General features: G+C 41.1%; 3 protein-coding genes and 1 long non-coding RNA gene across 5 annotated transcripts in view; 2 read left to right on the forward strand and 2 right to left on the reverse strand.

Moving 5' to 3' along the window:
• Positions 1 to 14,587, reverse strand: part of LOC123962097 — a 46,390-nt gene extending 31,803 nt beyond the window's left edge. The window contains exons 1-4 of one of the 2 annotated variants that reach the window (XR_006822850.1): positions 14,295 to 14,587; positions 13,369 to 13,453; positions 11,846 to 11,964; positions 6,450 to 7,031 (exon numbers count right to left, since the gene is read on the reverse strand). This is a non-coding gene — a long non-coding RNA (uncharacterized LOC123962097). Of the gene's footprint in view, positions 1 to 6,449; positions 7,032 to 11,845; positions 11,965 to 13,368; positions 13,454 to 14,294 lie in introns of those variants that run through there. The other variant, XR_006822849.1, reaches the window with a different exon arrangement.
• Positions 1 to 22,316, forward strand: part of lctlb (lactase-like b) — a 24,371-nt gene extending 2,055 nt beyond the window's left edge. The window contains exons 2-15 of the mRNA XM_046037999.1: positions 17,608 to 17,794; positions 17,914 to 18,074; positions 18,194 to 18,281; positions 18,377 to 18,486; positions 18,583 to 18,711; positions 18,893 to 18,988; positions 19,086 to 19,140; positions 19,227 to 19,388; positions 19,474 to 19,751; positions 19,871 to 19,997; positions 20,121 to 20,320; positions 20,448 to 20,511; positions 21,414 to 21,458; positions 21,642 to 22,316. Of these exons, the coding sequence (XP_045893955.1) occupies positions 17,668 to 17,794; positions 17,914 to 18,074; positions 18,194 to 18,281; positions 18,377 to 18,486; positions 18,583 to 18,711; positions 18,893 to 18,988; positions 19,086 to 19,140; positions 19,227 to 19,388; positions 19,474 to 19,751; positions 19,871 to 19,997; positions 20,121 to 20,320; positions 20,448 to 20,511; positions 21,414 to 21,458; positions 21,642 to 21,757 (1,758 nt within the window). The 5' untranslated portion in view covers positions 17,608 to 17,667 and the 3' untranslated portion in view covers positions 21,758 to 22,316. The remainder of the gene's footprint in view (positions 1 to 17,607; positions 17,795 to 17,913; positions 18,075 to 18,193; positions 18,282 to 18,376; positions 18,487 to 18,582; positions 18,712 to 18,892; positions 18,989 to 19,085; positions 19,141 to 19,226; positions 19,389 to 19,473; positions 19,752 to 19,870; positions 19,998 to 20,120; positions 20,321 to 20,447; positions 20,512 to 21,413; positions 21,459 to 21,641) is intronic.
• Positions 13,797 to 16,250, forward strand: snapc5 (small nuclear RNA activating complex, polypeptide 5). The gene is made up of 4 exons (XM_046038006.1): positions 13,797 to 13,954; positions 14,467 to 14,588; positions 14,662 to 14,742; positions 15,692 to 16,250. The coding sequence occupies exons 2-4, from the start codon at positions 14,499 to 14,501 to the stop codon at positions 15,866 to 15,868; spliced, it is 348 nt and encodes a 115-aa protein (XP_045893962.1). The 5' UTR covers positions 13,797 to 13,954; positions 14,467 to 14,498; the 3' UTR covers positions 15,869 to 16,250.
• Positions 21,830 to 26,886, reverse strand: zwilch (zwilch kinetochore protein). Its single transcript, XM_046037998.1, has 18 exons — positions 26,690 to 26,886; positions 26,448 to 26,490; positions 26,228 to 26,320; positions 25,668 to 25,822; positions 25,374 to 25,564; positions 25,178 to 25,257; positions 24,946 to 25,101; positions 24,717 to 24,788; positions 24,538 to 24,631; positions 24,396 to 24,448; positions 24,205 to 24,307; positions 24,029 to 24,108; positions 23,752 to 23,908; positions 23,585 to 23,613; positions 23,371 to 23,507; positions 23,145 to 23,240; positions 22,541 to 22,656; positions 21,830 to 22,423 (listed from the first exon to the last, which is right to left on the reverse strand). Exons 1-18 carry the CDS (start codon positions 26,737 to 26,739, stop codon positions 22,335 to 22,337), a joined length of 1,794 nt encoding a protein of 597 aa, XP_045893954.1. The 5' UTR covers positions 26,740 to 26,886; the 3' UTR covers positions 21,830 to 22,334.
• Positions 26,887 to 27,458: the final 572 nt, after the last annotated feature.

The following is a 27,458-nucleotide window of genomic DNA, read 5'->3' on the forward strand; positions in this document are numbered from 1 at the left end:
CTCCTCCCCCCCCCCCCCCACACACACACACACACACTCTATTTTGCCACATTGAATTCTTCAGAAAACATTTCCTCAACACAACAGTAATTTTAGCCTAAAGGTCCTGTGGCACATTAACGGACCTATAAGGAAACTGACAACACACATTAAGTTCATTAGTGCATCAGTCAAAAATATTTTTCAGGCACTGAAATGTCTCACTTTTACAAAAGCTGGCCTCTGATTGGAGAATGCCTCTTTCTCAATGAGCTATTGGCTGGGTGAATGGGCAGTGTTGTCAAAATTATTACATCAATGTGCATGACACTGCTGATTGGTTGTAACAGCTCTTACTTTATGTTGATTTCCCGTCATGAGAACACAAATCCATGTATGCTTGGCGTCAGTGTAGGTAAAGGGCAGACACAAGTGCCACATTAAAGGGATAAAACTGGAGTTTGGGTTTTGAGTAAATGTTTGGCTAACTCAGCTTCATCACATGTCCAGCATTTAACTAAATAGTGTGCCGACATTGACCATCACATACAATAAAGGCAGCCAGTCTTCTCGTGGTGGCCTTCTCATCCCGACCAGTCCCTGTGACCTGTCCTTCAGCCCCCCCCCCCCCCCCCCCCCCCCCCCCCCCCCCCCCCCCCCCCCCCCCCAATGCTTTAATCCAGCTAACCTTGTCAAAACCACCAGACCTCATTCAGAACAAGCAGATGACTCTCTGCACACCAGTGGCCTCTATAAATAGAAATTTCATTGAGGAGCAGCAGGCTGAATGGGAGGTATTGTAAACAGTGGGCCAGCCTAAAGCCTTGCACAGGGCTAACCTGGGAAAGTGATGGAAAGTGACATGCTGCAGCCATGAGGCATGCAGTACAATAACAAACTGACACCACACCACTGTCCACTGTCCTTCACTTCACATGTAAAGGTTTTACCTCACACTGTTAACTGCCAAAAACCTATCTGCAAACAGTTTACTAAGGACATTCTTTGGGTTAAACAACAAAACAATGTGGTTTATGTTTATTTCTAACGTAAGAACAATGTCTCTGGCAGATTTCAACTTTCTTCTAACCTCCTGGTACGTTTGTGGGAAGACTACGTCTAGTGCTCACTCTGCATTTTGTATAAAGATCAGTCTGCAACATGCCATCCTTAACTGACCATGAAGCAGACAACTTTCTTTTACAGTATATACTTGTACAGTACATAGCCCCTCTGGTTCTTCCACAGATAATAAGTTGTTTTTAGCCACAACTCTACACCAGCCTGTCTGTGAGATGCCTGATTCACTGATCATTAATCCAGTTTACTAACCCCGATTTTTACTCAAGCTCTGGCATGGGAATTAAGTCTTCCTCAGGAGGGAAAAAATTATGTTTAATAAATCAAATGATTATTTTGTGAACGAAACTGGCCGACATCTCATCCAGTCAGTTCAGCTATGTGGAGATTGATGGATGTGTTTGATGCGCAAGATGATTTCATCAGTGAGGCTAATAAGCACACACATCTAGTCCTCCAGCTTGGGCCTTGCTGTTGGTGCAGCAGAACAGCGGGGGTCTGACTCTGTTTGTGACTCATGTCTGGGAAAGGGACAGAGTTAGAAGATTGAGGAGGCCTTTTCTAGATTATACCTAGGTGTGTCTATCCACCTCTGGCTCTTTCTTTAAATCTTTAACACATGGACCAACTATAAAGGAGCCTAGGCAGTCACCTACCAAACCACACGAAGAGAGAGAGAAAGAGTGAGTGAGAGCGAGAGAGAGGCTGAACCATTTTTAAGCCGCTGATTTAATTCATGTGCAGATCCCAGCCAGGGGGCAGGGATTTTGAGGAGGAGAGATCAGTAGCCAGGCTTAACTTTAAATGTCAAATGCTTTACTTTGACTTCATGGAAAAAAAGACAGTTCAGACGACCCGACAGACCACATGCTACCAAGCATTTTCCCCTCCTTACCTGAAGAAGAAAACTCAGGAGAAACAGGTACAGACTGGCTCTTTCACTGAGCTGTGGTAAAACAACGAGGTGCTTCAGCCCTGAAGGCCAGTGATACCTGATCATCAAACTGCCACCAATTAAAGCATTAGAAGAAGTCATTTATTTTGCCTATGTTAAAGAAGGTGCTAAACTCCATGAACTATTCCCTCATACCCCTGCTGAAATTTCATCCACAGCAGCCCTGGCCCCACAGAAAGAAAGAGGGATATTGATGGGCTAAGTGAGACGAGGGCCTTGGAGACTAGGCTCACCTTAGTATTCCCTGCCACTGTCAGTTCAGGTTCAACCGGAGAAACGACAGCCTCTGCTCTTTTCTTCACAGCCTGGCTGGAGGACTTGGTCATACAAATATATAGTTCACCAGAGAAAAAAAATCTGCACGCTCAGAACAATCAGTCATGGAGGGGCTACCAGAGCATATAGGGTTTTTCAGCCAATGTCCTAATGCAGGTAAAGTGTGAGGCTTGGTGCTAGACTGCTCCCTTCTCTGCAGCCCCACACCCAAATCTCTCCATTTAGGTATTTGTTGAACCTCCTGCACTGAAACCACTGCCTGTGCAGGAACAGATTGGGTGTTGGGCAGCACGCAAGTTTCCATCCATGGTAAGCAATGAAAGGAAAGCTCAATACGCTTTTGGCCTACCCAGTTCCACAACTGTTACTGAGAGTAAAACAAAATAAAAGACGATGGCGGAAAGATGAACTCTGGAGCACACACAGGCTGTCTGTTTGGTGGAACAGGAAATAGTGTGTTTGCACTGTGTCTCATCTGAGAGGTGTTTCCAGGTGCTGCTCAAGTGGTTTATCTGATTTAGCCCTCTGAAGATTGTCAGCTAACACCTAAACTGTCAGGGTTTACCCAGATGGACTAATACATCAACTGTCTGACATGAAGACTGATGTATCCTGATTGCTGAATATAAAATTGAGGAAGAAATACTAGATGTGGTAATTATAAAGTACCATACAACGGTACCAGTAATTTCTTTTGGAGGGGAAAAATCCAAAGAAATAAAAAACTTTTGATCAATAAAATATCAACACATGCTGGCCATTTGTTTCTACAGCATTCATTTTTTACAAACTTGCTACAAAGGATTCTTCCCTTCTGATGAACAGCACCCTCTGCTGTTTAGCCTCTGAACTATCCATCTACCCACTTCCTATACAGCTAAACCTAAAGCCTATCCCAGCATGCATTGGGTGACAACTGTAGACAAGTCATCACTAGTTTTTTTCTCTTTTATAATCAAAATTATTACATTATCACACATATTCACAGGAGTTATTGCACAGAAAACAAACACAGTTCACAACCAGATACACACAAGCTACTTACATTCTTCTCAAAATAATCCCAGCTGGAGAGAAAACACACACATATTTACTAGGACTAAAACAAACAAAAAACCAACTACCTTATTTATCCTACCTTATTTACTTCACTTGTTACTAGTTCTCAGTGCTAACACATATAGTAAGAAAAATAAATTCACATTTATAGCCATTAGCTGAACTAGCTGTGGGGTAAGTTAACCCACGGAAAGGAAACAGTGCAACAAAATAAGCCTCTCATACAATAACATATTTATTGAGAAGACTGTCGCGCTACCTAAATGAACACATAAAATGCTTTTAAGCTTGTCACTACAAAAATAAATAAATAAAACACTGTTCACATTTTGTCCTGCACAGTGATCACATTTCTGGGAAACGAACTGAAAAACACCCAGAAAATCCAGTCAGCCCAATCTTTTGATGTTGGTCAAAAGCTCTTATAAAGTACTCAGTGAGTCATATAGCGTGCAATACTGTATCATTACGAACAAATCTTATTAACTGCAACATCTAAGTCTATGAGTAGAAATCCCTGGAAAACTGACCACGGGAAATCCTTATAACAGCCAATGTTTCTCTCCTTACAAGCCAGAAAAGACACATTACAGACATCATTTGATGAATGGATGAAAAATAAAATGCAATAGCAAATGTATTTAATAATGGTACGGATGACTTCTTCACTTACTTTTGTCATGTTAGTGTAAATCAGTCTATATTATTTTTGTCTGAATTGCTCAAGACAGACATGATTAGACTTAATTCCCTACAATCAAGAGTGGTGATCCTGAATTAAGACTCAATTCCCAAACTGGGGAAGAGGATATTTCATCCAGCGGCTCTGCACAGGGCTCCAACAATAACATCTCCCCACTGAAAGGAAATTCCTCCACCTCCTTCGCTCTTGGCTGGAACACACAGCTCTCTTAATCCATCTCTAGTAATGAGGTCATTTCACAATATAATTTTCTCCCTCCTTTTTTTTTTTCCCTCATTCGAACAAATTAAAATCTGGCTTTTGCCAGTTACAGGAACAAAACTTTGTGATTGATCTCTATCTTTAACAAGACACTTTCTCTATGAATGATTAAATATAATCTGATGAAAGGGTATATTCCTGTATGAGAATCTTTGATCCCTTAGACGTGGAGTAGTGTTTCCGCAGCAAAGATCAGAGGCCTTCATTGAGGTGAGAGTGGAGGGAGAGGAGGTGGTATGGCAGTAATGAAACAGACAGAGATGTTGTTGAGAGCTGTGCCTTGCCAAAACCACCTCTGATCACTGCTCTGATTCGCAGGAGCAGCCAGTCTGGCCTTAAGTAGAGGTGACAGTGTGTCTAGGAGACACGTTACAAGTCAGAGGAAATTGGAGATAAACAGATAAAAGAATGTAATCTCTGCTGGAAGTAGCAAGGCACAGGGGGCAGGAAATAAACCTGTATTTAAGCTGATTACCCGAGCAGAGTCCCAGCCCCTTTCAACAGCTCTGTCCAGCCCAGCCTCACCACTACCAATGTTGTTAATTAGAGATTTGCTAAGGGGAAAAAAGGCAGCCTTGTCAGACTTGCAGGAGTGTTAGTGATGGCTGGCTGGAGGGGGACATGTGGGGCTCTTAATTGGGTCTGTATGCTGTATCGGTGGCTGGCTGGAGCGCTGGTGATGATTGCTGTGAGCAGGTGGCCGTGGTGGCAGCTCCATGCAGGTCGTCCCAGGCCAGCCTGTCTGTTCTTGTCAGGACCTGGAACACTGAGCAGACAGCTCCTGAGCCCCGCGCTCATTACGCCAAGTTGCCCACCGTGTTGCCTAGCAATGCCCTCACAGCCCCTCTACAACACTTCCTCCCTGGTCCCACAATGTAACCCGTAGTCGTGGAGGACTACTACAGTCCAGCTATGGAAAAAAAAGATGAGTATGCTGCTACCTCTGTGTTCTTTTTAAATACAATATGTAGTACATTAAGCCAGCCACAATGCATCATCTTTACCAACACAAAATAGCATTATGTCAGTGCCACCCTGTTTCATCACCGTCCTCCCCAAAGTGTGTTTTACATGAAACAAGTTTTACCTTTATCATTTTAACTGCTGCAACTGAAGATGACAGTGAGGACTTAATCAGTGATTCAGTATCTAGTTTGTGGATAGGTGCGTGTCTGGATTGTAATCAGATAATGTCTCAAGATGCGCCACAGCTGGTCATACATGACATTTGTGATTACAATCTGCCTACTAACAGCACTGAGCACACGCACAAAGACATGAACATGTGCAAGCTTTCACAAACGCACAGGAGTAGTTAAGATCTTGGAAGCATTCTTGCTAAATCTGCTGCTGACTTTTTCTGGCAGTAATATCCATCTGTGCCAGAGAGAGGCCAAAGCAGGACTGGGGAGGGGGCAACTTCATGCAAATACTGCTTGTGTTCAACTGCAATTCAGCAACTGCACCAGCAGCAGCAGAGGGGCTATGCGGGAGTCTAGAAATTCACAGTACTATAGTCTTCTTTAAAAACAGTTGTGGTGCCAATGTGAGACTTGCTGGCAAAATGAAAATATTTTTTGACTGATACAACTGCCTGAGGCAAACTTCACAGGCACACATTCAAAATGTAGGACTGCGTGGGGGCAGGACACTTTCGATGTAGTATTTTTGTTCTCTTTGTATTAGCAAAATGTCATCAGTTCATTGGGGAAATATATGTCCCAAGAGGACTTAGGCTTTTACTGCGGTTAGATTACTTTGGAGAGTATTCAGCCAAAGTTTCATGATTCAATGGAATTTTGATGAGCGCTACAAATGAAGTGTAAAAGAATCAATCATGTCAGGGTTTGACTGGACGGACTTTGGAGAAGGGCATGTGGAACAGTGCCTGAGCTGGAAAATGACAGGAAACAGTAGAATGACATCAGTTATTACACAGTGCAAGGCCTGTTTAATGAAATGGAGAAATCAATGGGCTTCTATAACGCCTTTTAAAACCTCGAGACCCCAGTTGTGAATTAAAAAAGGACATATTTCATACAACCACAGAAGAAATTGGAGCAGAGCTGGAGTCCAATCAAAACCAACATTACCCCCTAATATGCAGTGACTAATCTGGCAGTAATATATGTTATTTTCATTTCTCTCTTCTTAAGAGTTATGGCTTGAAACTAAAACGAAACCAACTATTTTTGTGCTGTACCTAGAATCTGTATTATTCAAGTTGATTTAATCCAGTAAAACAGTACTCCAAATGACACAGAGTCCCCAAAGTCCCGTCAGTATTCCGAGTGCAGGCTGTCCGGTGTTGAAAAAGGTCAATATTAAATCATAGCCCCACCCTGAAGGCTCTCTCTCTGACATAACAATCCAGACCAGGACTTGTCCACATTCTGTGGTGCTGCTCCAGTTACTGAACCCGTACAGAGGGGAAAACTCTCAGCCCTAGACCCACTTCACGGTGCCAAGAAGCCCAGAGCATGCGAAAGCTGAAAACCCAAAGGGCGATCATTTGTCACGCGCAGTTCGCACGTCAGGAATGTCTCAGTTTGTGCACTCAGGATATCAGACAAGATGGGTGGTGTTCCAAGAGATCAGGGCAGCTCTCATGTCGGACGATCAAAGTGAGCAGGGCTGGTGCTACAACGTTCACACGCAGCTGTGTCTTCCCCGGGGTTGCAATTGGGCTGTGGGTGCTAGACCTCACTGTGAAAGTGCCTGTAAATAAATGGTTTTGTCACTGTGTTCACACATTCCTCCAACCAATGGGCCTGCTCTGCCTTATCCCTACATCAGCATAGGCTGCCATCCTCACAGCTGACTGCTGACATCACCTCATTAAATACACATGGGCTTCAGAAGTGAGACTTGCAACATCATCATTACCCTTAACCCTACAGTTATAGTGAGCATTTCACAATCTTTGACATCATTTTTAAAAGGAACAGTTTGACCTTTGGACAGAGTCAAGCAGCCACCCCAGACTGGTTCCAGTCTTTATGCTAAGATCTTATGGCTGTAGCTTCATACATATGCAGATGTGAGATGTATCAATCATCTTTTCATGAGGAATGTGAGGAATGCCCAAACCTCTGTACTCAATAAATTTGCTTTAGATAAAATGATAAGAACAGCTCAGTCTCTCACCAATTACAACTGGGATGCCAGCCAAAGGAAAGGAAAACCCAAAGGAAAACATTTTAACCTGCATATGAACCAGCCAAACCTTCGACTTGCGTTACCTTTAGAACATGGTACACAGCCCCACATGGACAAATAATGATTACATTGTTACCTAGCTGATGCTATGTCATGATCACACAGCCAGTCCGATGGGAGTAATATAATCATCCTGTATCATGTGACCTTTGTCCTTGGCATCAACACCTCAGACTTCTCTTTACCCAGTGCTGTACTGGGGCTTGTTTTATAACCCTGTAATTTTTCCCTCTTTTTGGTTGTGGTGAATAGGGTCAAATGGATTTGTTTATTTTCACCTTTTTCTAAAACATCTTTCACCACATTTTGAAACCAGATAGTTGGATATTTGAGATTTAAAAGGCTCACTAAAACAGAAAAATGAGCCTGCAGACTTACTAATAATGAATCCTTATGGAAAGAAAAAAAAAACGACAGCAGAAAAGGAAAACAGTGGATTTCCTTCTGGCTGGTCTGACATTACACGGATGTTTAACTTAGGGTACCAAGGGACGTGAACTACACACACCAATACACCAGGCTCAGGAGAGTGAGAGAGTGAACAAGAAAGAAAGAAAGAGAGCGAGAGTTGGAGAGAGAGAGAGGTGGGAAGGGAAAATGTAATTAATCACACTACAGTCATTGGGCCTGGTCTGGTGGAGGTGTTCTTGAGTTCTGGATTTGTTTGTCGGTCTTGAGAGAAAGGCTAGTGGAACGGGAATGCTGTGTACGGGTGGTCAATTAGTTTACAAATTTCAGCTGTGACAGAGGCATTCTCCTCGGCCCCGGCCCCAAACTCCTGCCATCCCTGACCAAACCACATCATATCAGGGCCCAAACCTCATGCCGTGATCTGAGGCATTCCCCGGGCTGCAACATAAAGAAGCTCACTCGATTTAGCCCGAGCTAAATCAACAGCCTTTTACTGTGGTTACACATGACTGCCTTACATGCAGGATTTGCCAGCGCCTTTAGCCCTTTTTCAGTTTTCCATGCGTCCGACGTACTTCTGAGAACCAGACCTCCACCGCTCTGTCGCTCTGCTTTTTCGCTTTCCTGGGATCACAACATGTTGCAGATCCTTTCCAATTTGACTGAATGTAGGAATACGTCTCCGGACAGATCAGTATAAAAGCCAAATAAAAGCCACATAAGCAGACTGAAATCAAATCTTAACATGGGATAAATATGCTTTCCTCGAACCTGTCATGAATAGGGCATGGAACCAAGAGTGTCTCCTGGTATGTAAGTGCTTCAGATGATAAAATGCTGACGGCAACAATGATCAGGTTTTCCATTTGGACAAGGGGAGTAATGCTTAGCATTTACTACACTCGCTTGACGAATGAGGACGGTATTAGCTGCAGTGGGCACCTAGCTGTACATTTACACACACACGTACATATACAAGTGTTGATAGACAAAACCCCCACAGTGGATCACACCACACTGCTGTGGTTAATCTGGTTATTAACACTATTATCCATCATCTTCTGTGATGCAGTGACAGAGTGCCCGCTGGGATTAAGCAGTTGACTGATTTAGTGTGAAAGGTTTCAACGTGCACAGGCAAACTGGATCATTATTCTACATCTTCACTTACATACAGATGATTTCTATGCACTACAATCATTACATAACAAACTGTGAACACATATGTACACCTTTTGGCACTGTCTACTGCCTGCAAGGGTGTGCACAGGTATATTTTTAACCACATAATGTGCATTTGTGCTTACAAGGATCTAGGGTTGAACGATTAATTGTTTTCAAATCGAAATTTTGATTTGAAAGAACGCGATTAGCTAATCGTGAAGCTGGCGATTAAAATGTAGGTTTATTATAGACCTACAGCGCATCCGACGCGTTTCAAACAGTCATGCAGTTACAGATTCATTCCGTTGTCATCCTCGTGTGACAGATCTACTTGCCAATCACAAGCGCCATGCCCCTCCTGTTAAGGTCCCACTCACTAATCAGAGCGGGTACAGGGCGTGTATATTTTACAACAACAAACGAAACTGGAGGATAACGTGGGATCATGGTAAGGCGAACCGACACAGGCGGCAGCTGTGCCGCGGTTTTGTCCGGCGTCAACTCACACTGAAGTGTTTCAGCAGCAGAGCGTTTAGCCCTACGTTGTTGCTGGGCTGTTAATTTCTCATTTTATATGCTTCAAATACAGATAACAGCCCTCTGTGAGCCAGTTTTGTGTCGCTCTTGCAGGCTACATATCCCACATGGAGCATTTCAGAATAAGGGCGTTTTGCCTTTCTGATTTTGCTGACATGTTCAGATTTTGTTAATTTGTTCAGTTGTCTTTGTTTTTTGTGCTTCTATCATGATTAGGTAAGCTACGTTGTTAAATTGTTTCTTTTTTGTCTGTTTTGTTGATATACAATCGGGAGTCTGCACATAGTGCTTTATTTTGAAAATCAACCAGATTCTCTATGCCGTTCTGTGTCTGAATTCCTGCCCGGTTTATCTGCTCTGTGCTGCTTTACGCTGCTTCCATCAAAAATAGACTGGCAGTAAATATTGAACTTTAGCTGAACTTTTTTTTCCTTTTAAATCGCAAATCGAATGGCAGAAAAATCACAATTAGATTTTTTCCTCAAATCGTTCAGCCATACAAGGATCTTTATCAGTACACTTACACGTCCACTTATTCACTACTAAAGTATGCATCCCTATCTGGCTCTGTGTACGTGCAGAACATTGTGCTGACTACAATGAATGCACTCCAATATATTTATCCCACTGTGTGTGCGTGCCGATTTGCATGAATATGTGTGTGGGAGTTCATGACAGGAAATGTAAAGGTTAAGGTAGTTCCTTAGAAACAAAGGCTCCTCCGCATCTCCACGGGTCCTTTCACTTCATAGGCGCCGAGGCTCCTGCCCACATCACTGTAACGCTTAAGAGGGAACATCCTGGCGCTGCCACCCCCACCTTTCATAGATGGCTTGCCCTATGGTGCATCACAGTCATGTAAATGTATCACATACAATCAAATTTCAGAGTAAAGATCTGTTAGACTGGGTGCCTTGCTCCTGAATCAAAGACAAAGAACAAGCAATGCTGACCATTATCTGGTTTTCCTCAGCTGTGATTGCAAGAGAACCCATGATTCCCCAGTGACTTACCGACCCCATCAACTCCACCAACCCTTCACTGCTGTTTTATAATCTTATCTCTCTGGGCCTCACCTTACATTCTGTCCCATCATCATCCCTCCCTCTCTCCTTCTCCATCTTTCATCCCTCCTCTATTTACATGCTCTTACTCTGTTTTACTGCCGCGATTGAAAATTGAGTCATAACTTCCTGACGGCAGTGTTCAAAGGTCACCCCCCCCCCCCCCCCCCCCCCCCCCATGTCTTTCTGTCTGTGTTCCCCGCCCCCTTTCCTCCTCTCCCTTTTGCGAGGCCCCTCATCCAACACGCCCAGCACCACATTCCACAGGCAGTGGGAGCACCTTCAAACTCTGCACAAGCATAGCAGATCACCACTCGCAGCGGCACGCAGGGCGACCAAGCCCCGGCCTCAGCTGCCACGGGGCCTCAGCACCAGGCTCAAGTCCTGCCAAGGAGAGCTTTGATTGAGGAGAAATTGCAATGTAGCAGCAACAGAGTCAGCGTGATGACAAGAAAAAAGCAACTGTGGCTCTCAAGGAGCAGAGTGATAACTGTACAGTATTAGCCACCTCCAAGCTGCTGAAACCAGCTCCAAGCAAAACCCTCATGCCACAGTGGGGCCTCTCATGTCTGTGCTAGGAGGCCAGCAGCTGTGATAGTGGGTGCAGGCCCCAGAGCACCTTTTTGTCTGACCCCCAAATCCTTAAGGTCTCAAGTACACTGACACACAACTCCAGTTTCACCCTCCCAAGGCTCCTTATGTGCTTGGCTCTCAAAACAATGACGTCCTTGTAGATGGTCACATACCTCAACACGGCAAATGTACAGTGCTGTGAACAGTCAATTAATCCATTAGTTGACCGACACAAATTGAATAGATTCATATAACTTGACTATTTCCCTCAGTCTTCCTCAGTAGCAGTGGAAGAAGACCCATCAGAAAAAAACACTGCTTGACTTATTTCATTGCAAAGCTCATTTTGGAAATATTTGAAAATATTTGTTTTACAGCAAGCAAAAATGTGTCAATTAATTAATTACATTTTTACATTAAATAATTCAGACATACTATGACACAGTGCAGTGCAATCATTTAGCCAAAAATAACTGTACTATAAAACCTATATGTTGTCACACATCAGCTTGCGGAGTAGCTCAGATAAGCAACATTCAGAGCAGTTTTGACTGGAATACTTACCGCTATATTAGAGACAGATGGACACCCGCACAACCTGCCCTGCTGTGTTATCTGGGAGTGCTCCTGGGTCTTCAGGGTCTTCAACCACTGTGTGGCACTGGATAGCTGCTGCTTCTCACCTGAAGCACAGACAACATACAGTATTTTCACAAAATGAAAGTATAGACACCAAGATCAAGATAGTAGTGTTGTGTAGCTAAAACAGGACTGTGAGCTACACCCCATCCTGATAAAATAGTTACAGAATATTTGGAATAAAGCAATTATGTAATCAGTGAGGCAGGTATATTTTACCCATCTGTCCTTTGTAGGATAAGACGCATCATCACATTTTCAGTTGTCCTCACAAGGCTTTACATTACACCACATAGTGATGACCCATGTTGCTAAAATTATTATCCAGCACACCAATAGAAGGCATCTGGTTTGGGAAATGTGAGGAACCTACATCAGTCCCGTTTTCATGTGTGTGAAAAGAGACAGGTATGTCTCTCCTTTTAGCTGGGCTCCATTGTGAGTCTCCTACCATGCCTGCATGCTGTGATTATCAATGCACACATCTGGATGGACTTAGTCAAGGAATTCTATAAAAAAACCTAATGGGCTCTTCTAACAATTTTTGAAGACTGATTAAGAGCCGTTTCAAATCTTGTTCACATGAACGAGTTCCATCTGTGATCTATTTAAGTTTTCAGTGGATTTGTCATCTATGTTGCTTGGTCCTTTTCAGTGTAATGGGAGGTTTGGGGGAGACTTGCGCTGTAGGTAATGTGCAATACTGCTGAATATATTCTTATGGGGCAGGTCAAATAGATAAACATGTAGGGCTCCTCCACCACTGACAAACTGGGCATACATGGAAAATACGGTAGATATTTCTGTACAATGACAAGGATCCCAGCTTCCTTAACATGCATGTAAATACTTGACATTTCTCAGGTATGGTCATAAATCAGCATTTCCCACAAATCTGTTCTCAAAGCATGTTTGCAAACCGTTGTTTTTGTTCCACTGTCACTCACTTTTAGTCTTGCTAATCATAAAGTAAAACTGCTACTTGGAGTCACGCCAGCATGAAAGGCAAATTTACACCTTGCACATTAGCACAGTTACACCCAGCATACAGTCTGGTGAAGTAACAAACAGGCCTTGCTTTTAAGGCCTATTTGCCTTCTAATAGTTTGACCCTTATGTTTTATGAGGGACACTAACACACCATGAACTACATTTGTTACAAATTAGGCTTCCTAGTGTCGTAAAGTTGACACCTGCCACTTCAAACCTTTCTTTGAATGAAATAGCTGCATTTATACTAATACATGTTAATTAGCTAACGTTAGGTCGTGAACTGTTAAGAATAATGTATAAAAGAATTGCTGTGGTTTGTTAACTTATTTTTATTTAGATAATCAACTAACATCACAAAACACTCACAAGGTTTCTTACAGTCTAAAAAACACATTTTGTTCAAATAAATATCTCACAACTCTTATTTCCACCCCAATGAAAAAATGTTTTATTACCGTCATTTCGCCACAAGATGTCGCCAGACTCAACGTCCCTCCACTTTTAATGCTGCATTTATGTGCTTCTCGTAAGCTTGTATTTCTGGACGTGAAGAGATGCAAGTTATCGATTATTTTAATACATCGAGTGCAGGGCATAAACCAATTGAACAGCGGTATGAAGTATGATAAAAAAAAAAAATATTCTGCGTGTATGTATAAATCAATTTCCACCTAATTACTTTTCTGGTAACAAATTCTTAAAAACTTCCCACTTTATAACGGCAAATGAATTTCATTATCAGACGTTGTCAGTAATGGTTGTTAATGAATCACAAGTGAGTCTCAAATATCTGCCCTGACAGTCCTTTTTGACACATCGTTCGTTCCCGAGACTGCTAATTTGACATTTCCTACAACTCTTTAAGAGATGATAAGCCCGGATATGACCGCATAACCGCAGGACCCAAACTTTAGCTAGCTGTAGCACAACAGCTAAGTAAAGCTATCAGTATTCAAAATAAAAGCTGTCGGAAACACGTTACGTTGTGTATCACCGATTTCGACGGTGGTATGGAGCTGTAGGCAGAGTTTATAAACAGAGGTAATAGTGTCAAACTGGGTTTTACTCTTGCATGTGTGGAAATAAATATCAATAAACGTCATTTTGGGTTAAAGCTACTTAGCCAAATTGTTTTTTCGGTAGCTAGCACTAACAGTACAACGTACATGTTTTTTATTTGATACAATCTGTACTACATATGATAAATGTGCCACTATACTTTACTGTGAAATACTTCATTTTAACACGATTTTACAAGCCGCTGTAACGTTAGCTGATAAACAGAGTTGATGAATTGTTGTACGGTTAACTTAAGGGAAATATAAATAGGTGGGACAGCAACTGAATGAAAGCTAACGTTAGCAAACTAGCGAAATCTCACCTCCACACAGTTTGGACTAGAATACGTTACTACTTATCAATTGAGTTCAGTGAAGATACTTGCTGTCCAATTCAAGTTAAAAGGCAGAAACATTTTGACGGGTTGGAAACGTTGTTACCCCGTCTTCTTTGCAATCAATGACACTGCACCCCTGACTACTGATGTTTTTCAGTGGTGAGGAATGGTCTGACTGCAGCAGTAAAGATGCACAGCCGTCTGCAGGAGTTGAAGAAGGAAGAGGAGACTCTCCTCAAAATCAAAGTCATGCTACAAGACCAGCTGAACAGGTTGAAGGTAAGCGATAATTCACAGTATGGGTTTTTCGGGTCTGTGATACCTGTGGTTTATATATCGTGTTCACTTTCAGTTTGAAGAAGGGGCCTTGAAATCTATCATTAGTGCTCAAACAGAAGAAGGAGCCTCTGAACGCTCATCCCCAGAAACTGAGGTAAGTCACTGTACAAGACAGAACATCTGGGGACAACCCCGCTATTTGCTCAGATATTACAATATTCTTAATAATATTGTTGCTTGAGTTTGTTGAAATTAAGATTCAGATGTTTTCTCTGTGTCTACAACAATACACTATTGTGCTGTTTTTCTGGGGATGTTTGCAGATCTGCATAACCTCACTAAATACATTTACATCCATACAAAAACCAAACAGGAAATCAGGTAACATGTTTATGTTGCTGTAATCTCATTACTTTAAACCTCCAGTTTACGACTAATATATACAAAGCCAAGTAAATATTTCTCCAGCAGATATGTTGCTGAGTTTACTGGGTTTTTAAACCCTTAATTTGGGGGCAATATCAGATTACGACACTGCACTTAAAGGCAACACCAAATAACTTTTGCTCTCTTTGAGAATGTTAGAAATTGCTTTATTCTTCTTGTCTCGAAAGCTCTAGTATTTTTTAAAACTCTGAATTAGAATCTCCTTTTAGCCTCCTTTTTGCCTCTAATGTACCATACACTAGCATTTCATTAAACATAAACTAAGAGGCATGATCACGATTGAACTGTATTTCAGATATGTCTGCATGTTTGTAATACATGCTAAATGCATAATTTTAGATGGCTTGAGACAAGTTTTCCAACATGACTTAAAAAATGTAGTTATATGAAAAAATTGCATTTCACTAAACTGTGACGAGATCATTGTGTGTTTCCAGTTAGACGTTTGCTGCCACTCTGACATGAGCTTTGTTTTGTGTCTTCTTGTCATGAAAATATGACAGCACCCAGAGCAATGTTAACAATCTCTGAAGTTTGTCTCCTGCTCTCATTACTGTTTTAAAGTTCTGTCTTGCACACTTCGTTTGCACTTTTTAAAGTTTTAATTTAAAAGTGGTCATCAGGTGTATGTTTATTATTTGTTTTCGTTGTTTCAGGTTCATATTAACCTAGATGATGAGAGCGAGATCAATCGAACCAAACTGCTACTGAACGCTGCTGTAGATTATGATATGGAGGAGGAGGAAGATGAGGATGAAGATGAAGAGGATGGTGACGAAGAAGACAATGAGCTTGAGTTTGTGCCTGAGGAGGATGAGGAGGACGATTACTGAGACTCTCAGTGTTTCATGGGGCAATATGTGCACCACTGAAGAAGAACCACATGTAAACGGACATCTGTTTATTTGTTCACCTGTTTTGTACTATCACTTAGGACGTTTAAGTTATTTGGATGGAGTTCCAGTTACAGTGTACTGATGTGTGGTGCTAACAGTTTTCAAATAATTTCAGAATTCATGTGTCAAATTTTGTGGGAAATGTCTCACTGAAATGCGGTAAGACAGTGTTATTAGGTACTTATAGCTTACTAGACATATTGTGCATTTTGAGGATTAGCATTAAAATGTATGGCTGGGCCATATAAAAAGATGGTGTGTATGCATTATGTAAGAAAGTATGATCGTAAGCACAAAATAAAATGTTTTGCGTAGGGTTCACCTGACTGATTTTCTTACGACGTACACTTCTATTTTTACGCCAGCATACTTCCCAACATACAGTAATGTTTTTCAGATGTAATGAATGTTTGCTTATGGCCAATAAGAGGATGAAAACATGTGTTTTTTTTTTTCATTTCCCTGTCAGATATTTAATTATGGTAATACATATATAAAATTGTCCTAACCTGACCCAGGCGAATGGGTAATGCAGTGCAAACACTTTCCACTAGCAAACCATTCAGCATTTTCTAAACAGCTAAAACAATACAGTGAGCCTCACAATAAGGTCGGCTTTCACACTGACAGCAGGGACAGCTCTGGAGAAGGGTGGTGCTACAACAGGCAACGTACAATAGAGATTGCTCCAATAGATATATACAGCTCTCTACCTAGTCTGCTGTTCCAGGAGAACTCCCATTCACCCAGGGACCTAGGCTCAGCACACACACCTGCTGCAAATGAGTTCTGTATAAGATACACAGGTAATTGGACATATTATTCAGTACATTTGCTATTGTGAATCAATTTTTATGGAGTGATGGTGATGATGGATTTTGAACTAGTGATCTAGTGAAAAATCATTTGCAGAAGGAATACTGAAACAAAAATGCTCAACGGATAACATTATATATCTGGGGAAAAACAATGGTAAACATGGCCAGGAATGTGTATTACAATTAGTATTCACAAATCCAGTAACACAAGATTTTAGCTTATATGTCCAAGCTTGACCATGTTTCTCATTTAAAATTCCTAACATTATTATACATCATAGTGCAATGTCTTCAACTTTGCGTATGATAAATCCTATCACAGATTGCAGATATATGAGACTGATATGTGATACGATTCTCCTGAACACCTGAAACTGAAATTAACAAAAAGAATCATGTTTACATTGACAATGACAGTGACAATGTAAGAAATCGCATTAATTGCCTTATAATTGTCAAATGATGAAGTCATCGAAGTGACTAAATGTGTGGAACGGTTCATCCGCTGTCATGTGATTGTGCCCTGTAAATTTATCAACCTCTCAAACATTAACTTTGCTTACAGAGGTGAAACCATCGTTTGTATGGGATCTGTATGCCTCAGCAAGATGAGCTCACACTCCATTGAGTTTGAAAAGGGGTATTTGGCTCTGCATTAGGGATGCGGGACCCCCCCGTAGTCCATCACATTGGATGCTTTCAGACTGTTTGATGACAGTTTATTGTCAACATTATACATTTTGTTCTTTTAGTGATTTTGATTTTTTCCCCATTTTAAACATATGTGCATATGTGAGGAAGACCAAGCTTAGTATTGTGATGAAGTGGTGATGCTGAATGGTTCTCATCTGTGTGCAGACGTCAGTGAGGGACTGGAGCAGAACCAGACAGTGACTGTGCTGCAGGCTCAGGAGTACCATGCTGCCCCGCTGTTTATTCAGTGTGTGTCATGTGTTTATGTTGGTGCTGTGTCTGTCTTCGGCTGAGGACTTCGACTGGACAAAGAACGACCACAGCTCCTTCTATTATGGCACTTTTCCAGCTGGTAAACGCAATTTGTTCTTATCTTCAGTGGGATGCAGTTCATTTAGTAGTTGGTATCTATCCTTAAGCTTGTTACCTAACGCAGAGTTGAATGGTTGCTGTCAATGTTGTATTTATTAGGATTTTCATGGGGTGCCGGCAGTTCCGCCTATCAAACAGAAGGAGCCTGGGACAAGGATGGGAAAGGACTGAGCATCTGGGATGTGTTCAGTCATAAGAAAGGCAAAATCCAACAAAATGAAACAGGGGATTCCTCTTGTGAAGGCTACCACAAAGTTAAGGTGGGGTGATCAGGGATGGTGTGTCTGAGACCTAGGACCAAAACAGAGGGCAGCAAAAGGAAATCTAAATATTTCACTCCATTTGCGTGTGTGTGTGTGTGTGTGTGTGTCTTGTACAGGATGATGTTTCTTTGATAAAAGATCTGAAGCTTAACCACTATCGCTTCTCCATATCCTGGCCTAGACTCATCCCCACTGGCATAAAGTGTGAGTAACTGCTGTTAATTCAAGTCAAGCATATATGATTAAATGTGTTAAGTGCTAAAGGTGAGAAGTTAACTACTTTTTGATACAATTTGCAGCTGACCATATAAATGAAAAAGGAATACAGTACTATAATGAACTGATTGACCACCTGCTAGAGAACAACATCACTCCCATTGTTACTCTGTATCACTGGGATCTTCCTCAGGTTGGTACACAAAATATTCATCAGACCTAACTTCAGCCATTTTGCAATACAGCACTATTCTTCTTTACCAAGTTTATGTACTCTTTGCTTTTCTAGGTCCTACAAGAGAAATATGGTGGATGGCAGAATATAAGCATGGTCAATCATTTCAATGAATACGCTAACCTGTGCTTTGAAAGATTTGGCAACCGAGTCAAGTACTGGATCACTTTCAACAATCCATGGGTAGGTTCAAAGTCAGTTTCTAGCAGATTTTACATCCACACCCACCTTGTAACATATACATTATTGTTTTTAAATAATAGAGCTTGGATAAATATGTTTACATTATATGTACGCTATGTATGTACAGGTATTATCAACCTGTTACAGAAAGTACTATCATGACACTACTAATCTGCTTCAGTCTGTAGCAGTTGAAGGCTATGAGACAGGTGAGCATGCTCCTGGACTGAGGCTGAGAGGAACAGGGGCATACAGAGCTGCCCATCACATAATCAAGGTAGGACAATAAATACACAGCATATTCAATTATCAAAAACGCTTAGCAATTAATGTGAACTGAAATGTAAATCATATTCACACCATCTTTTTCATAGGCACACGCTAAAGTTTGGCACAGTTATGATACACAATGGAGGGCAAAACAAAAAGGTAAACAAGGTTAAACTCTTGAAAGTAACACTTGACTCAACAGTACTGTCTGTCTTAGTCTTGAGAGCTGTTGTCCACATCTGCAGGTCTGGTTGGCATCTCTCTGTCTGGAGACTGGGGAGAGCCGGTGGATATCACCAACCAGAAAGACATCGAAGCAGCTGAGAGATATGTCCAGTTCTACCTGGGCTGGTTTGCCACACCCATCTTTCATGGAGACTACCCTCAAGTGATGAAAGACTTCATTGGTATGTTCAACTGTCAACAGTTCATGCCGAAGGAATATTGGTCACTGGGGAATTAACTAATAGCTACTTGTTACCGATTGTGCAGGAAGGAAGAGTGTCCAACAGGGGCTCGGGACGTCTCGCCTGCCCACATTTTCCCCCCAAGAGAAGAGCTACATCAAGGGGACCTGTGACTTCCTCGGCATTGGTCATTTCACCACCCGCTACATCACCCAAAAGAACAACCCAACAGGTCGTAGTGGCAGCAGCTACTTCACTGACCGTGACCTGGCTGAGCTGGTTGACCCACGATGGCCTGATCCTGGGTCTGAGTGGCTCTACTCCGTGCCTTGGGGTTTCAGACGTCTGCTCAACTTTGTCAAGGTGACTTATAGGCCTGTTGACATTTGTGCTGTACCTGAAATGATCTTGGCACGTTGCAACCCTAGTTAAAATAATTAAGACAACTTATTGCACATCATATTGATTTGTTTCTCATCTAGACTCAGTATGGAAACCCAATGATTTATGTGACCGAGAATGGAGTCTCTGAGAAGATGTTGTGCACAGAGCTTTGTGACGAATGGAGGATACAGTATTATAAAGACTACATCAATGAGATGCTGAAAGGTGAATGAGCTCATACAGTAAAAAAAAACACCTGTGCATTTCTTTTGTTTGGTAAGCAAATTTATTCTGTCTAATCCAGTTGTTGTGGTCAAGTCATTTGGTGTTCTCTGTGGTGTCACTCAGCTATCAAAGATGGAGTCAATGTCAAGGGCTACACTGCATGGTCCCTGCTGGACAAGTTCGAGTGGGATGAAGGCTACTCCGAGAGGTTTGGCTTGTACTATGTGGACTTCAGGAACAAAAACAAGCCTCGCTACCCTAAAGCTTCTGTCCAGTTTTACAAACGCATCATCAGCTCCAATGGATTTCCCAATCAGAGAGAGGTAAGAGACCTAAGGTGGTCACTATACAAAGCCCTGCTTCTAATCCTTTCTAGACATCCAGATATTCTTCTGAAATGAAAACATTAAGATTAATTTCAGTGATGGTGTTTGATTGCGTTGTAAACAGGTTGAAAACTGGAGGAGGAAGGCTGTTGAGACCTGTTCCTCAAGCAACCAGCTCCTAGCCGCAGGTCAGTTTGTCTATAACATCCCTGACCATGTTTATTAGTGATCAGAGGTGAACTAGCTGGGGTAAACAAATAAAGATTCTGACCTAAATATCAAAAACATGTGAATAGTTTTTAAATCCAAATAAGTTCAAGAATAATAATTTGACATGACTATGTGTTGCTGTTCGCCTCAGAAAACACATGAACAAATTATTAGTTAAAAAAGAATGATGGAAATACAAAAAATAATTAATCAAATCTGTTAACAGAATATCTGAGATATCTTCTTTGTTTGCCCCTCCAGCTAGAAGAAAAGCCAAGGAACATGCAGAAATGCCAAAGGTTTGGCCAGTGCATGATGAAGTTTAGAACTTGAGGGTATATGTCATCCATTAATGTCATTTTTTGTGTTGTTGCTTTGTTGATTATGTGGTTTTAAGTTTGACTAACAGAATTAAGCCTCTGCAGTTTAACACTAAGACATGCCTCTGAAAAAAAGCTTGTACTCCCTCTATTCATTCATCTGACGTTTTACTGCTGTGCTTAAATCTAATAACCAAGAGCAGCCCATTTAATTTCACAGCAGCTTTGACAAAACATGTTAAGCATAAAGCGTATCTGTGGACTTGTGTCCACGGGGGAATTTCACAAAGCAGGTTTATACATTTACCCAGATAACATAAAACCTGTCTGTCACCGATCTGGATTGAATTTAGAAAACAAAACTTCATCATGAGAAACATGGTTTCATGCCCGCTGATCACTGTTAATATTAAATAACTTTTCAGAAGACAAAACTTTTAAAAGTTATCTGGCTATGGTGCAAATGCTGCTTTCCGAAATATACCCCAGTAGCGGCATGCAGTTCTCAAAGGGTTAAAGTGCCGTCAATCAACTCTGAGTACTTTCTCTTTTTTTATTAGAGGAACAGCGGAGTACTGCTGCCAATATTCTAAGACTTATACATGGTAAGGAATCACTCATGCTCACTTTAAATTAGATAAAAGATGATTTGATGTAGGGGAAAAATATTAACCCTTTGAGTGCTGTGCTTGAGCATCATTACTCGCTTCATAAGCAGTGTCTTAACTACAAAATAATGCTACTGAGTTGTTAATGTGTGTGTGCGTGTGTGTGCGTGTGCTTTGCAGACCCTTTGACCAGCCACATGGAGATGGTAACTGAGATCGTTGTTCCCACTGTGTGCACACTCTCTATTTTGCTCAGTGCCATCTTCCTTATGTTCCTGCTGCGGAGGCGGAACTAGAAAGGAGCTCTCAACAGTGTGCATGTTACAATCACAAACATCAGCACACACACACACACACACACACACACACACTGTAAATGGATCTTTAATAGATAATGTGTGAACATAATACATTATTTGAACTGAATTTCAAAAGAATTAGTGACTTCATTAATTTGATGTGCATACAGTGTTTGCTGTAAAAACATTGACTTAGCCTATAATAATGAATTTAGTACCAGACAATCAAAACAGTGTGGACAGCACTGCAACATGTTGGATTTTCTTATTACAATATTGCTGTGGAATATTATCATTGCAAACAGCCCTTGTGATCTACTGTACTTTGTGATTTCATTTGTTTAAAATGGGGAGATGTTCAGCAAAAAAACCCTCTTCAAAATCTCTATAAATTGCTAACTGACTGAAAGTTGATCATTTAAAACATTTGACAAAAATATAGTATATTACAGAAAGCCCTATATTGGCCCCTGTTCACTTTGTGATGCCGTATAAGGCCATCGGGCTTGTTGATGAGAACATCAAAAATGACAATAAACACCTCCTTTGTTGTTCAGTTGTGCTCTGTGTAAATTCATGCAAAGTTTATGAGACTGCAGCACACCATGGTGGAGAAGAAGGCGGGATCCTCACCGTCCCCATTCACTGTTTCATTTGGATAATCTAAACACAGGGCAGTCGAAAAAGAGAAATGTTATCTGTACTTTACTGAGCAAGTAATATGACACTATATGACATGTATACTTGTACACTATATTTAGAAAGGTGCATAAAGATCACCTGTTTCAAAGATGACATGATCAACCAGTGGTCTGTCACTGAGCTGTAAGGATGTCCTGACCTCACGAGGACCGTGGCCACTGTACACCTCGACTCCCCACACTACTGGGTGCTCTCTGTGGAACACATACAAACATGAGGGATGAGACAATGGACCCTGTTGAAGCGTTGCAGTTGGCACTTAAATGTATATTAGGTGATCACCGGCAGAGGGCAGCTCAACATACTGTTGTTGTGAATCTATCACAAAACGCAGGATACGGTGGGTTTGAATCAGTACAGCTGTATTTGGAGGCAGGCAGGCCACTTTCACAACAGTGTGAAAGCTAACGTGTTTTTCCCCTCATGAGCACCTCTGACTACAGCTGACTAGGCAAGAATCTTATGCAAGGTACAAAATGGCCCCCACTACCTTTCTCTAGTTAGACTGCTAAGCACAATTGTGTTGTGTGTGTGTATTTCTCAGGCAAAATCACAGAAGTCTTACCTTCTGTTTCAATTTTTTGTGTTAAAGCATGAATGAAAAGACAAACATCTCAATTTCATTTACAGTTTTCTTTGGATGTAATGAAGCAGTTAGTGCACAAAGGCTTTTATTCCTTACTTCTGGTAGAAATGGCTGATCAGCGCGGGTTTGATTTGCAGCTTGAATTCATGCTCCTCGTCGTATGGGTATGATTTGTAGTGCTGCAAGCACGATCTTTGAGAAATGAAATTGTCTACTTTATTGTCATCTTTAGGCAAGTACATTTTACACACACACACACACACACACACACACACACACACACACACACACATATCACTGGAAAAAAGTTTAATTTATTTACTGTGTGAGAAGGAAGAGCCGGTCGTAGGGCAAACCCAGGAATGTACTGCAGGTCACAATTATTTCCAGCAGATGGTGCAGTTTCCGGAGCCGGATCACTTGCTCCTGCAGGTCAACCTCTGTGCTCAGGTAATAACACTGCGGAGTATAAATATCAAATTCAGAATATTTTGTTGACAGTCATTTGAAAACAGTAAAAATAGGCTTAAACTTACTAAATGGTTTAGAGTTGTCAATTCTTCACCTGAAAAAACAAACAACAAATAAACAGTTACAAGTAAAGTTTGTGTTTAATGATTAATGCAGTGATGTTACATCTTACTGTAATCACATAGGAAAGGACATATAGTTACAGACAATAGGGTGACAAGTTAGAGATTACCAATAAGGTAGTTGATGTAATCCTTTCTCATCTTGTCCAGACCCATCTCTAGCAGCATGTGGACAGGGGTGAGACCTGTGAGAGACACATGATCAATCTGTTGGTGGTAGGACTGCAGGATGAGCTTGCTGAGGGAGCTGCTGCTGTCTCTGTGAATCTGGTGGAAGTAAAAATATATATATATATATAAATAAATAAATAAATGAATAAATACACTTCACACAACTTTTTCTTTTCTCAGTGATAAACCGTTTTCAGAAGCCGCATCATTTCATACCCAGGGTTTGATGTCACCGTATCTTAGAGCATCAATGACCAGTTTCAGGCAGTCTCCAATGTCTTGATATGAAGTCACGCCTGTAATGATCAAACAACACGGAGGAAAACGGTTGTCACTGTCTGTATAGCTAAATCAAATTATATCTTGTTTCTTTAATAGAGGAATTGCCTCACTCTTTCTCATCCGGACCCACAGTTGCTCCACAAAATCCAAATCGCCTCGTTCCAAGAAAGAGCTGAAAATGGGAGTGTCCGTGTCAGTCTTCAGCTTTAGGGTCTTCAAGAAAAGATGAAGAAGAAAGAAAGCTACCAAATTTATTCTGAAGTGAATTGTGAAATATCCCTTGATTTTAACACTACAATACCTCAGCCTTTGTTGCAGCCTGGTCTGGCTGTGTCTTTGCAGTGCTCTGAAGCTCTGAAGGAAAAAGACAAAAGATTATATTCTTTTTAACTACCGGCATTAAAATCATAGCAAAAGGTGCATTGATTTCACAAAGCAGATACCTTCTAGGAAGGCCTTGGTCAAATGTACAGCTGACATGCTTTCCAAAGGTTCCATCCATTCAGTCTCACCAGTTCTCAAACCATCAGCAAGAGTCTAAAATAATAGGAATCTGATATATTTAGTGGTGTATTTGTGTAATGATACTCACTGTCATTCATCTTAGACTACTACTACAAACCTGAAGAAACTCTAGCTCCCTGTACATCTCAAACATTGGGCTCCTCATGTCCCCACTGGTGACTTTGATATTCTGAATGTGAACAAAGATAAATAAGTACACAAAATGTACTGCTTTATTTTGTATCGTAAATGGTATTATTAAATTAAAAGTCAACAGTATACATCTAAAAAGTAAGTATTTATGGTAGAGAAAGTGTATGTTTTGAGTGTGAACTACTGGTGCTTACCAGTGTTGCTGTAGAGGACAGAGGTGGGGTCTCAAGGATACTCTCCACATGGCTCCATTTGAAATCCACTGTCACGCTGCTCTGTGACTCAATGACAGTGTTTTCAACAACACTGGAGCCAAACAAGGTAAACCTGGCACTGCCTTTAATGGCCATCTGGAAGAATTGAAAGATGTAAGTGAATGAACAATCATTCAGATTGACTTAAAAGAAAGGATGCACACTCACTTACCGAGGATGGGTGGTGCCTTTTCTTGTGCTCTTGTTTAAGCTCGTCCAAGGTTATGAGAGATCTTTTGTCCACAGTTGAGTCTGACAAAATTTAAGTTGGAATTAAAAAACAAATGCCAGAAACATAATAATTCACACAGGAGGAATATAAAAACAAATATTCCTATTACTGATAATGTTTCATGGATGCGCTATACCTTTGCAGGTAACAGAGTATAATTTGACACCAGATACTTTATTGCCAATGCAGAAGGTTTCAGCTCCAAACCAGGTTGTTCCAGCTGGATCAGACTTGTTACATCGCACCCACAGAGGGTGTAAGGCAGGGTTTTCGTCCACAGCTGACACATTAGCATTTTGAGATAATGTGTACCAAGAAAGCAATTGCCTTTAAAAAGAGGAAGAAAACAATTAGATACACAGGTTATATAATCTTACCAGCACTTGCTTTATTTAGTTGAAGTATTCTTCTAGGTCTCAGCATTGGTCACCTTGCTTTCATAATTGTGAGCGGCTGGGGTCCCAATTCTGTCTGGAGTACGTTGGCATCATCATCAGCAGCAGCAGCATCAGCATCATCATCATCAGTAGTGCCGTTTAATGTTTCAGTCATTTGTTGATCAGCAGGTTCGTTTAGTTTTGGAACCTTATGAATTTAAGAAATACAAACATGGTCCAAAGGTCAGCATAGGTAAGGAGTTTTGAATAAGAATGTTTGGGGAAAAAGGGCAACCACAGGTCTCTTGAGTTATAGCCCTTGCTTTTCAGAATCAGAATCCGCTTTATTGCCAGGTATATGTACACATACGAGGAATTCGACTCAGGATTGTACATTTACAATGGTGCATGAATGTAGTACACAATGATAGTAAATAAGCTAGTCAAACTAGTGATGTGTTTCAGAAAAAAACATGCAACAAGAAGCTACAGACCTCTAAAATCCAACACAATGTGTTCATTTATTCAATGTACATTGTACACAGTAATACTTGTCTAGGGCTTGCAGCCACCCTGAATACATTTAGTGAGTCCCAGCATTAATAATACTCACTGCTTTTTCACAGATGAAGACTGGCTGGTTGCCACAGCACAAATTCAGCACAGAGATCCTGTCACCATACATCTTTAACATTTGGATGTCCTCCTGAAACCCAACAGATACTGTCTCAAAATCACTACTACAACATAACGATAAATACATAACATTAACGTTACACCACATTGGGACAATATTTTACTTTAACGTTAGGTCAAATTAAATTAAAGGTTACCTCATATGTACATGGATCATTGCTTTCCCCATTTTGAAGAGACCTTCGACCAAACGGCATAACACACATAACACAGCATAAATTAACCACACTTGGTAAGTAGTTCGTGGTTATTGAAGCAATCAAATAGAAAACATGAGCAAAAGTCTGACAAGTCATCCACTGCCTAGCGGTAATTTAATGTTAGCTAAACAAAGCCAACGTTAGTAACGTTAACGTTAAGCTTTCTAATGTACACTCACCGAAGAATATTGTAAAACTCCTTAGCACTCGATATCAACTTTGAGCCCATTGCAAATGTAACGTTATACAACACAACTCCTGTTACGGAACAAACAATGTGGAGAAAATACAAAAGGTAACTGAGTTTAACAGACTTTAGTGGTGAAGTTTCGGCTGCTACTGTTGATATTTTGACAGTCGCGCGCTCTTCTTCTTCTTCTTCTTCTTGTAAGATTCCGGCAGTGTGGACGCTTATGAGCGTATTACTGCCCTCCACAGGTCAAAGTTTGAACTAAATTCTTACATACAGTCCTGTGTCATGCAAGAATTGAAGGACTGCCTTGGAGATCAGTTTATGCTCGTCACTGTGCCCAAACAAAGATAAAACAGAAAAAGCCTCAACTCCATGTCCTGACAGTTTATTAACGAGTACATTTTTTTCTGCCCTATACTTTCTGCATTCCAGGAAAACATGCCCCACTGTCTCAAGACTCCCACATTCACACAAGCCTGAAACATGCTTCCCTACAATGCACAAAGAATAATTTAATCCACAGTGCCCCAACCTCAATCTGCACATTTTAACTGAGTCCCTGCGGGACAAAATGTTACATAAACATCTCTTCCTAACTTTGGGTTGTATAGAAAAGTAGTGTCTGCCTCTAATTTCGTTTTCCCACCCTCTCTGCCATTCTTTTATTAAGCCCTCTTTAATTCTTTCTCTCAATTCCACTCTCCCTAATGATACATGGACATCTACTTCTCTTCCTAAGCTCTCTTTTGCAATAT

Source organism: Micropterus dolomieu, linkage group LG22 (genome assembly GCF_021292245.1).
Source record: "Micropterus dolomieu isolate WLL.071019.BEF.003 ecotype Adirondacks linkage group LG22, ASM2129224v1, whole genome shotgun sequence".
Classification (NCBI taxonomy): Eukaryota; Metazoa; Chordata; class Actinopteri; order Centrarchiformes; family Centrarchidae; genus Micropterus; species Micropterus dolomieu.

Excerpts from the sequence above, each read along its gene's own strand:
- zwilch (XM_046037998.1), bottom strand. The coding sequence starts at position 26,739 with ATGGGCTCAAAGTTGATATCGAGTGCTAAGGAGTTTTACAATATTCTT. Across the intron at positions 24,449-24,537 it reads GACCAAGGCCTTCCTAGAAG|AGCTTCAGAGCACTGCAAAG; the intron begins GTATCTGCTTTG and ends TTTTTCCTTCAG. Across the intron at positions 22,657-23,144 it reads ATCAGCCATTTCTACCAGAA|AGAGCACCCAGTAGTGTGGG; the intron begins GTAAGGAATAAA and ends TGTGTTCCACAG.
- snapc5 (XM_046038006.1), top strand. The coding sequence starts at position 14,499 with ATGCACAGCCGTCTGCAGGAGTTGAAGAAGGAAGAGGAGACTCTCCTC. Across the intron at positions 14,589-14,661 it reads ACCAGCTGAACAGGTTGAAG|TTTGAAGAAGGGGCCTTGAA; the intron begins GTAAGCGATAAT and ends GTTCACTTTCAG. Across the intron at positions 14,743-15,691 it reads GCTCATCCCCAGAAACTGAG|GTTCATATTAACCTAGATGA; the intron begins GTAAGTCACTGT and ends TCGTTGTTTCAG.